Source organism: Pseudonaja textilis, chromosome 16, assembly GCF_049901715.1.
Source record: "Pseudonaja textilis isolate UNSWEBS1 chromosome 16, rPseTex1.2, whole genome shotgun sequence".
NCBI classification, from domain to species: Eukaryota; Metazoa; Chordata; class Lepidosauria; order Squamata; family Elapidae; genus Pseudonaja; species Pseudonaja textilis.
The window spans coordinates 5,539,255-5,550,248 of NC_142005.1; the positions used below are offsets into that span (position 1 = coordinate 5,539,255).

The 10,994-nt window shown below is 50.0% G+C and overlaps 1 protein-coding gene across 2 annotated transcripts; it reads right to left on the reverse strand.

Moving 5' to 3' along the window:
- Positions 1 to 730: 730 nt before the first annotated feature.
- On the reverse strand, positions 731 to 10,737 carry ACKR1 (atypical chemokine receptor 1 (Duffy blood group)). Of its 2 annotated transcripts, none has more exons than XM_087913721.1 (2): positions 10,620 to 10,737; positions 731 to 3,165 (listed from the first exon to the last, which is right to left on the reverse strand). In XM_087913721.1, the coding sequence occupies exons 1-2, from the start codon at positions 10,638 to 10,640 to the stop codon at positions 2,257 to 2,259; spliced, it is 930 nt and encodes a 309-aa protein (XP_087769847.1). In that variant the 5' UTR covers positions 10,641 to 10,737; the 3' UTR covers positions 731 to 2,256. The 2 variants fall into 2 exon arrangements, with proteins under 2 accessions (XP_087769847.1, XP_087769848.1); XM_087913722.1 differs by having other exon boundaries at positions 731 to 3,162; positions 10,620 to 10,735.
- Between the last annotated feature and the right edge of the window lie 257 nt (positions 10,738 to 10,994).

The following is a 10,994-nucleotide window of genomic DNA, read 5'->3' on the forward strand; positions in this document are numbered from 1 at the left end:
GTGTGTGTGCATTTTTCCTGGTGGAACAGCACAATTTCCTTTCTTGGAAGGAACCAAGGCTGGAAGTTTAGAAGGTCAGAAGAAAAAAAGAGGGTTTTTCCTAATTATCCCACTTGTCACCCTCATCATTCCACTTGTCAGAAACTGTCTCCTGCATCAAATTTGCAACGAGCTTCCATGGCTCCTGCTTATAGGTTTTGTAGTCACATACAATACTTACCCCAACCTTCTACCAGAAGGAGGGAATCAGATATAATTTCAAACAGGGATGATTAAAGGCCCGGAAACGAGATATGAGAAGAGCAACGAAGATGATTAGGGGGCTGGAGACTAAAATACAGTATATGAAGAATGGTTGCAGGAATTGTGGGTATGTCTAGTTTAAGGAAAAGAAGGATTAGAGGTGACAAGATATCATCTTCTAATATTTGAGGGGCTGCCCCAAAGAAGAGGGAATTGTCTGACAGTTGGAGCAATCGATCAGTGGAACAACTTGCCACTAGAAGCTGTAGGTGCTTTATCACTGGAGGTTTTTAAGAGGGGATTGGATGACCATTTGTCTCAAATGGTATAGGGCCTCCTGCTTGAGCAGGGGGTTGGACTAGATGACCTCAAAGGTTCCTTCTAGCTCTATTTTGATTGGATTGGGATCATGCCTGGAAGCCCAGCGTTCAAAGTCCTTTTTGCGACAAAGTGCCAGATTCAATTCAGCCAAAGCATTAAAAGAGGGCCCATTTTAAACTCCTTTATTTGCAATGTTTTAAAACAACAACAACAACACACGCACACACACACACACACACACACACACACCCGTATGGAAAACACAACGTGATTTGTTGCACAGAGAAAGTTCAGTTGTCAACGCACCAGAGATGGCCTCGGTGGAAGGAAAGGAGGAAGTAAAAGACTGCTCAAGGGCCAGGTAGTCCTTGACTTACGACCATTCATTTAGTGACTGTTCAAAGTGACGACGGGCTCACATTTATGCAGCACCCCCACCGGTCCCGTGTTCAAAATTCGGACCAGGGTGGTGGTGATGGTGTTGTCATTGGATCGCCGTTTGCGGCCTTCCCCAGCTGACGTCGGTGAAGCGAAGTCAGCGGGGGAAGCTGGACTCGTTTAATGACTGGTGTGATTTCGCTGAACGGCAACCTCAGCAAAGAGTTTGCAAAATCGGGCGGGGCTCATGTTGAACCACTGCCTTGCTGAACAAGAGAAATTGTGGTCTCAAATGGTGGTCGTAAGCGGAGGTGGGATTCAGCCGGTTCTAACCGGTTCTCAGGAACCGGTTGCAGAAATTTTGAGTCGTTCGGAGAACCGGCCAATCCCACTTCTGACTGGCCCTGCCAACCCCATCTATTCTCCGCCTCCCAAGTTCCAGCTGATTGGCTGGGTCTCCTTTAGTTGCCCTGCACAGGAGAATGGAGCTGGAAAGCAGGTCCTTCCCCTGCCACGCCCGCCAAGCCATGACCACAGAACTGGTAGTAAAAAATTTTGAATCCCACCACTGGAAAGAAGAGAGGAACAAAAAGGGAAGAAAGAGAGGAAGGAAGAAAAGGGATGGAAGAGAGGAATGAAAGGGGAAGAAAGAGGAAGGAAGGGGGAAGAAAGAGAGGAACAAAAAGGAAAGGAAGAGAAGAAGGAAGAAATGGGATGGAAGAGAGGAATGAAAGGGGAAGAAAGAGGAAGGAAGGGGAAGAAAGAGAGGAACAAAAAGGGAAGGAAGAGAGAAAGGAAGAAAAGGGATGGAAGAGAGGAATGAAAGGGGAAGAAAGAGGAAGGAAGGGGGAAGGAAGAGAGGAACAAAAAGGGAAGGAAGAGAGGAAGGAAGAAATGGGATGGAAGAGAGGAATGAAAGGGGAAGGAAGAGGAACGAAGGGGGAAGGAAGAGAGGAAAGAAGGGGGAAGAAAGAGAGGAACCAAGGGAAGGAAGCAGAGGTGGGATTCAGCAGGTTCTGACTGGTTCTGGAGAATGATAGTGACAATTTTGAGCAGTTCGGAGAACCGGCCAATCCCACCTCTGACTGGCCCCGTCCCTATCTCTGGGTGGGGAGGGAATAAGGATTTTGCAGTAACCTCCCCCTGGAGTGGGGTGGAGATGGGGATTTGACAATATTCTTTCCCTGCCATGCCCACCAAACCAAGCCAAGCCACGCCCACCAAGCCCCACCCACCGAACCGGCAGTAATAAAATTTGAACGCCACCCCTGGTCGTAAGTTGAGAACTACCTGTGGGAATTTTCTCTGAGCTCTTTATGCCGTCTTTCGGCGATATAAGCCCAACCCCAAAATGAAGAAGGGGCTCAGGTAACAATGGAGCATCCCCCATCCTTCCGACAGGCCCAGAAAGGTGTCGAGATGTACCAGAAAACGGCAACTTTGGGAAAAAGTCATTTCCTCCTGAAGCATGTCCAGAAAGACCGCGACCCCGTAGGGACCCCAAAAGAGATAGACAACCCAGCTGATGTTCCAACGGGGGTTTCCACATCCATTGAGACACAGTGTGGCTAAGACCACGCTGAGTGGGAGGAAGACCAGGATCACCAAACAGAAGGACACGTGGACCAGGGACCAGGCGTGGAGCTCAGTGTTACGATCTGGGATGCAAAGCCCATCGGTGCTGCTCACCAACACAGCTGGGACGGTGCATAGAAAGCCCATCATCCACATCAGGGTGGGCAGAAGCGGCCGGGAGAGACCCCAGGGGCTTTGGCAGGCGGTGGCAGCCACCAGCAAACCCTGAGCGAAGAGGCTGCCGAATTTGAGTCCGTGGATCACCTGACAGAGACGGTCTTCAAAGGCCCACCTCCAGCCCATGCCCAGGGTGAAAAACGGCAACGTGGCGGTGTAGATGACCCCTCCGAGGGCGAGTAGGACGAGCTCCGCTTTGCCCGGTTGGCACCGATCCCAAAACCGAGGGCATTTGGTCAAGGCAATGCCGAGCGCCACGTTGCCAACAATTCCCAGGAGGCAGGTGATCCCTAGGAAAACTGGAATCCCGCCGATGAAGCGGGAACAAAATGTGAACTGGCAGGGTTCCACAAAGTTTTGATACTCCTCATCTTCCTCCCATGTTTCGTTCTGGGTGAAGTTGTCCATCAGCTGCCAGAAGTCATGGTTGTTTGCGAACACCGTGTACACGGTGCTGTTGCCTAAATCCTGCTGGTGGGAGAGAGGAGATAGAGAGGTGTGAGGGGGGTGGAAAGTACAAAAGGATGTAGGAAGAATTATACAGGTTAACGGAAGGGACCTTGTAGCTCATCTAGTCCAACCCACCCCCCATCCAAGCAGGAGACCCCTACACTGTTTCTGACAGAGGGCAGTCCAGTCTCTGCTTGAAAGCCTCCAGGGATGAACCTCCCACAACTTCCGAGGGCAACTTCTGTTCCGTTGGTTGATTGTTCTCCCTATCAGGAAATTCCTCCTTATTTCCAGGTTAAATCTCTCCTCGGCAGGGGTGGGTTTTAGATTTTTTTTTTAACAAGTGGTTTTGTGGGCAGGGCTAGGTGAGCGTGGCCAGGTGGGAAGGGCCATGTGACTGGTTGGGCGTGGCATCTCCTTTTCTTTTTCTTGCAGCATCTTCCCCCCCGCCCCGTGCTCCGTTTTTGGGCCTTCTGGGCCTCAGGATCGCGGCACAGCTGATTGTCGGAACAGCTGATCGTTGGGAGAAAAAAAGAAGAAATACCTTAAGGAGCGACTGGGCGGGGGAGAATGCAGTCAGTGATGACATGCATGCGCGATAAGGATTGACTGGGAGGGGAGGGGATGTGTGGGCGGAGAGGGGCGGGGCCAGCCAGGGGTACAATATGCCGGTTCTCTGAACTGTGCAGAATCATAGCAACCAGTTCTATAGAACCGGTCTGAACCAGTAGAATTCTACCCCTGCTCCTTAATCAGTTTCCATCCATGATTCCTTGTCTGGCCTTGGGGTGCTTTGAGGAATAGCTTGACCCCTTTCTCCTCTCTGGGGCAGCCCCTCAAATACCGAAAGACTGCTATCCTGTCCCCCGCAACTCTTCTTTTCTTTAGACTAGCCAGACCCAAAACCTGCACCCCTTCTTCCTGGGGTTTGGTCTCCAGGCCTTTGATCATCTTCCTTGCTCTTCTCTGAACTTTTTCCAAAGTCCCAACGTCTTTTCTGTAGTATGGGGACCAAAAATCGGTTGCCGCGTTCCAGGTGTGGCCTTACTAGGATGATGATACGGCCGAGAACATCGGAAGGGCGGCATGTGGAAGATGTCATTTCTCTTTGTACAAAAATCTGGTGTGGGGAAAAATATGGGGCCTAGGGGAGTTTTTGCAGATCTCAAGGTGGAAAAACTGCAGGAGGATTTGTGGGTGTTTGCGCTTAAGATTTCAAAGAGTGGAGGATCTATTTGGCTCGGAAAAGTGGGGGAAAGAGTTACTGAAGGACACACTTGCTTGGCATGTGAATTTGTTTCCCTCCCAGACGTTTCCTTTGATAACTTTATGCCTCCCTTGCTAGGCTGCTGCTCGGAATTAATGGAAATTTATCTCTCACCGTAGCCTTTCCTTAAACACATTTATTATCGGGGAGTGATGTTGATGGCTTGGCAAGCGGCATGGGAAAAAACCAGCTTCTGGGAGGCTGAGAGAGAGCTGCCCCAAAGGGGACGTTGAGAGCGAAATGCTGGGAAGGAGAAGGAGAAGGGAGAAGAGGAAGGGGAAGAGGAATAGGAAAAGAAGGAAGAGAGGGAGAAGGAGGAGGAGAAGAGAGGTGATAATGTTGATGGAAGAGGAGGAGGAGAAGAAGAGAGGAGGAGATGAAGAGGAAGGAGGAAAAAGAGGGAGAGAAGGAGAAGGAAGAGGAGAAGGAGAAGAGAAGGAAGAGAAGGAGAAAGAGGAGGAAAAGGAGAAGGAGGAGAAGGAGGAAGAGAAGGAGAAGGAAGAGGAGAAGGAGAAAGAGGAGGAAAAGGAAGAGGAGAAGGAGAAGAGAAGGAAGAGAAGGAGAAAGAGGAGGAAAAGAAGAAGGAGGAGAAGGAGGAAGAGGAAGAGAAGGAGAAGGAAGAGGAGAAGGAGAAAGAAGAGGAAAAGGAAGAGGAGAAGGAGGAAGAGAAGGGAGAAAGAGGAGGAAAAGGAGAAGAAGGAGAAGGAGGAAGAGAAGGAGAAGGAGAAGGAAGAGGAGAAGGAGAAAGAAGAGGAAAAGGAAGAGGAGAAAGAGAAGAGAAGGAAGAGAAGGAGGAACAGGAGGAGAAGGAGGAAGAGGAAGAGGAGGAGAAGGAAGAGGAGAAGGAGAAGAGAAGGAAGAGGAGAAAGAGGAGGAAAAGGAGAAGAAGGAGAAGGAGGAAGAGGAAGAGAAGGAGAAGGAAGAGGAGAAGGAAAAAGAGGAGGAAAAGGAGAGGACATAATGATGATGATGGAAATAGAGGAGAAAGAGAAGGAGAAGGAGAAAGAGAAGAAGGAGAAAAAGGAGAAGGAGAAAGGAGGAGAAGGAGAAGAGGAGGAGAAGAAAAAGGGAGGAGCAGAGGAAGAAAGAAGGAGAAAGAAGGAGAAGGAGAAGAAAGAAGAGGGAGAAGACTTTTAGTGTGATGGGGCAATAAGAATTTGTCTTTTTCATTAGGGACGATGTTTCCCTCGGCCAACCGAAGTGTGAGTGGTAAAAGGGTGTCGCGTTTGGTGTGCACGTTGTGTGTCTGTGCACGTGAGATATCCCTTCTCAGAACAAAACCTTGCTCAGAGCGTGAGAGTGGTGAATTTTTATACGTTTAATAATTCTTCCTGTGGCTGTCGCTTCGTCCTGCATGGAAGGAGAATGAGGCCATTTTTCATTCTCTTCCTTTAGGTGACGATAAGATCGCAGGCTTGAATTAGAAAAAGACGTTGCGCGAAGGACAGTCAATTTATCCACCGTGGTGGTTTAACAAAGCAGAGATCCCAACTTCTTCTAAAAGCCCTTCCTTCCTTCCTTCCTTCCTTCCTTCCTTCCTTCCTTCCTTCCTTCCTAACTTCCTTCCTTCTGTCCTTCCTTCCTTCTAACTTCCTCCCACCCTCCCTTTGTCCCTCCCTCCCTCCCTTCCTCCCTCCCTCCTTCCCTTTCTTCTTCCCTCCCTCCTTCCTTTCCTTCCTCCTTCCCTCCCTCCCAACTTCCTCTCTTCCTCCCTCCCTCTCTACTTCCTTCTTCTCTCCCTCCCTCGCAACTTCCTCCTGCCTCCCTCTCCTTCCCTCCCTCTCTTCTTTCCTTCCTTCCTTCCTCCCTCCTCCCAACTTCCTCCCTTCCTCCCTTTCTTCTTCTTCCCTCCCTCCCTCCTTTCCTTCCTTTCTCCCAACTTCCTTTCTCCTCCTTCCGTTTCTTCTTCCCTCCCTCTTTCCTTTCCTTTCCTTCCTCCCTCCCAACTTCCTTCCTTCTCTTCTTCCTTCCTTCCTCCTTCCCTTCCCTCCTTCCCTTCCCTCCTTTCCTTCCTTCCTTCCTTCCTTCCTTCCTTCCTCCCTCCCAACTTCCTCCCCTCCCCTCTTCCCTCCCTCTCTTCTTGCCTTCCTTCTTCCCTCCTCCCAACTTCCTCCCTTCCTCCCCACTTTCTTCTTCCCTCCCCCTTTCCTTCCTTCCTTCCTTCCCTCCTTCCTTCCTTCCTTCCTTCCTTCCCATCCTTCCTTCCCTTCCTTCCTTCCTCCCTCCCAACTTCCTTCTCTTCTTCCTTCCTTCCTCCTTCCCTCCATGTCCTTCCTTCCTTCCTTCCTTCCCTCCATGTCCTTCCTTCCTTCCTTCCTTCCTTCCTTCCTTCCTTCCTTCCTTCCTTCCTTCCTCCATGTCCTTCCTTCCTTCCTTCCTTCCTTCCTTCCTTCCTTCCTTCCTTCCTTCCCTCCATGTCCTTCTTTCCTTCCTTCCTTCCTTCCTTCCTTCCTTCCTTCCTTCCTTCCTTCCTTCCTTCCTTCCTTCCCTCCATGTCCTTCCTTCCTTCCTTCCTTCCCTCCTTCCTTCCTTCCTTCCTTCCTTCCTTCCCATCCTTCCTTCCCTTCCTTCCTTCCTCCCTCCCAACTTCCTTCTCTTCTTCCTTCCTTCCTCCTCTCCCTCCCTCCCAACTTCCTCCCCTCCCCCTCTTCCCTCCCTCTCTTCTTTCCTTCCCTCCTCCCTCCTCCCAACTTCCTCCCTTCCTCCCCACTTTCTTCTTCTTCCTCCCCCTTTCCTTCCTTCCATCCTCCCAACTTCCTTCTTCCCTCCCTCTTTCCTTTCCTTCTTCCTTCCTTCCTCCCAACTTCCTTCCTTCTCTTCTTCCTTCCTTCCTCCTTCCCTTCCCTCCTTCCCTTCCCTCCTTTCCTTCCTTCCTTCCTTCCTTCCTTCCTTCCTCCCTCCCAACTTCCTCCCCCTCCCCCTCTTCCCTCCCTCTCTTCTTGCCTTCCTTCTTCCCTCCTCCCAACTTCCTCCCTTCCTCCCCACTTTCTTCTTCCCTCCCCCTTTCCTTCCTTCCTTCCTTCCCTCCTCCTTCCTTCCTTCCTTCCTTCCTTCCCATCCTTCCTTCCCTTCCTTCCTTCCTCCCTCCCAACTTCCTTCTCTTCTTCCTTCCTTCCCTCCTTCCCTCCATGTCCTTCCTTCCTTCCTTCCTTCCTCCATGTCCTTCCTTCCTTCCTTCCTTCCTTCCTTCCTTCCTTCCTTCCTTCCTTCCTTCCTCCATGTCCTTCCTTCCTTCCTTCCTTCCTTCCTTCCTTCCTTCCTTCCTTCCTTCCTTCCTCCATGTCCTTCCTTCCTTCCTTCCTTCCCTCCTTCCTTCCTTCCTTCCTTCCTTCCCATCCTTCCTTCCCTTCCTTCCTTCCTCCCTCCCAACTTCCTTCTCTTCTTCCTTCCTTCCCTCCTTCCCTCCCTCCCAACTTCCTCCCCCTCCCCCTCTTCCCTCCCTCTCTTCTTTCCTTCCCTCCTCCCTCCTCCCAACTTCCTCTCTTCCTCCCCACTTTCTTCTTCTTCCCTCCCCCCTTTCCTTCCTTCCATCCTCCCAACTTCCTTCTTCCCTCCCTCCCTCCCTCCTTACTCCTTCGCCAATATATTTCCACCCCATCTTTTAATTTAAAAAGATCTCAAGCTGCTTTCCCAAGGAGGAACATCATTAAAACACAATAAAATTGCTAAATTGCAAACCTAATAAAAACAGTAAGATATAGAATCGCAGCATAAAATAATAAACAGCTTTACAGTAACATACAGCAGAATCGGGGCGCACAGCATCATTGAGATAAAGCCGTTCTGGGCCAGACCCGAGTTCCGCTTAGCTCAGCGTCTCCCTTGCACGCCAGTCGGCCTGGATGCCCAAACTGGCAGCTTCTCTTAACGTTTCCTCTCCTAGCCAACGACACGCTGAGGTAAACTGCTCCTGGACATGGAGGTTCTACCAAGATAAGGAAGCCCAAATCTAGGGCTAGAGCCTCATTTTCTGACTTTCCACCTGGCCAATGGAATTTGCCTCTCTTGCCTGGGATCGGGGGGTGGTTTGTGTGGGGAAACCGGGCTGTTTTGCCCTGGAGTTTTGCACCCGGATTTGCCTGCCCGCCCTGGAATCGCCTCTCCTAACGCTTTTGCAAAACTCAACACCCCCCCTTGATCAAGCACCGCCCGAGTTTTATCCAAACTGAAATGAAAATCGCTCCTCCTTTCTGGCGTCGGCTCCCCTGGCACATTCATTTGTGCAAATGAAGGAACGTTTGCAGACGGTTCTCAAGTTACGACGGATCGCTTATAGTGACTGTTTGAAGTTCCAACGGACCTATCGGGGTGGGTGTGTGGGGGTGGCGGGTTTCCTTACAACCGAGCCACGTTTTTACGGCCGTTTGCATCGTTCCGCCAGTCACGTGGTTGTGTTTTACAACGGTTTTTGCTCAAAACCACAACACCGACTTCTGAATTTGGGTGAAACTCATCTCACTGATTCACTGAACGACCGCAGGGTTCGCTTAACACGTGAGGATTCACCGGTGCCAAAAACAGGGGATGAAATCAGGTCGGTCATAGAACCGACTCGCTTTATGACCGTAATGAGTTATCACCGTGGCAGGCAGGCTCTCTATGATGGTCATAACTCAAGGGCTACCTGGATGAGAACTAAAGGGTTTTGCTTTGTTTAATGACATCGTATCATTTTGTCTATTGATATTTTAGGCTTTTATTAGATCAATTGTCTGGGAGTTATTATATATCAATAATGTTATTTCTGGGAGATTTTTTTGGAGGAAAAAGGCTTTTCTTTCTTTCACCTCATCATGTATAACATTTCCATTTAAATTCTGATTTGGAAGGTCTAAAAATTCTGAAAGTCTGCTACAATTAAGGGAAAATATACCTGTCTTGTATCAAGTTTCATAATTCTTTCATTTTTATTGTCTGCCTGGGAAGGTCAGGGGCTCTAGAGAAAGAAATTTGCCTTCTTTTCATGATTATTTTGTAAGCTGATTTCTGCTCCAGAAAGGTTAATGTCAAATTTGAAAGAAGAGATCCAAACATAAATGGATTTACTGGATGGTTTGAGGCTAACTGTGGAATTTGACTTTTGAAAAGGTTTAGAATTCATTTTTCTTTTTTTGTCTCAGCAAAAAAAAAGCACCCACATATGGAGGGGGGGCACGAGAGGGAGAGAGAGAGAGAAAGAGGCAGAAGGAGAGAGGGAATGAGAGAGAAAGAGAGAGGGAGAGAGAGGGAATGAGAGAGAGAGAGGGAGGGAGAGAGAGGTGGAAGGAGAAAGAGTGGGGAAGGAGAGAGAGAGGCAGAGAGAGGGAAGGAGAGAGAGAGAAAGGGAGAGGGAAGGAGAGAGAGACAGAATGAGAGAGGGAGAGAGGGGGAGGAGAGAGAGGCAGACAGAGGAAAGGAGAGAAACAGAATGAGAGAGGAAGAGCGGGAAGGAGAGAGAGAAAGGCAGAGGGAGAGAGGGGGAGGGAAGGAGAGGCAGAGAGAGGGAAGGGGAGAGGGGGAAGAAAAGAGAGAGAGGCAGAAAGAGGGAAGGAGAGAGAGAGGGAAGTGGAGAGAGAGGGGGGAGGGAGGAGAGATCTCCTGTCTTTCATTTTTACTGACAACTACCCTGTGAGGTGGGTTGGGGAGAGAGGACGGGGAGAGAAAGGAAGAGAGATAGAAGGAGAGATAGAAGGAGGGAGGGAAAGAAAAAATGCAAGAGAGGGAGAGAGAGAGACAGAGAAGGAAAGAGGGAAAGAGGGAGAGAAAGGGAGAGAGAGAAAATAGAAGTCGCTAAAAGCACCAGTGGATTTCCCATGCCCCAAAGGCAGGAATCGAACCCAGGTCTCCAGGCTCCAGGTCTTTCACCGCCACAGTTAGTTTTCGACCAGTCACAACTACAATCGGGAGCAGAACTTCTGTTCCTAGGTAGTCGCCGCACCTTAATTTTACCACCTCTTTGGAAATCACGCGGGTTGTTCAATGAATCCCACGGTCATTAAGCGAATCTGGCTCCTTCACCCTTGACTCTGCTGGTTTGGAAGACCCCTGGAAAGGGGTCAAGCGGGGCTCAGGTCTGGGATACCGCAACCCTTGTAAATACATCAAGGTTATCAGGCACATGAATTGTGGGAACGCCAAGCCAGTCGTAACCATCTTCACCGTTATATTAATACCCTCCTGGCCCCTTTCCCCCCCGTAAAAGATCTCCCAAAACCTTGGAAAGACTCACTGTGTGAATGCAGTTACCCATGATGTCTACACCAAGGCTGGGTGGAGGGCTTCTCCTGAAGCCAGAAATGAGGCAGAGGGAGAAGCGTTGGAAGGGACTCCAGAGGTCTCCGCCTGTGACCTGGTAGCTTTGGAGGGAGGCATCTGGTCACGAGAGATAAGATTGGGGAGGGGGCAGGAAAGAAGGAAGTGGGGGAGGAAGATAAGGAAGGTGGGTGTGTCCTTGGACAAGAAGCACCAAGGGGATTCCACCTTCTGAGTGAGAAATGGAAGGTGAGGAGAGAGACAGAGAGAGAGAGAGACGGGCGTTTGGCAGGAACGTGAGGAAATATCTCCAGGACGTTTGAGGAGACACGCTCAAAATGTCCTGGTTTCG

What these genes read in the sequence shown, in the direction of transcription:
- ACKR1 (XM_087913721.1), bottom strand. Translation starts at nt 10,640, where the DNA reads ATGGGTAACTGCATTCACACA. An exon ending in TGGGTAACTGCATTCACACA is followed by an intron (nt 3,166 to 10,619) that starts GTGAGTCTTTCC and finishes CTCTCCCACCAG; the next exon opens with CAGGATTTAGGCAACAGCAC.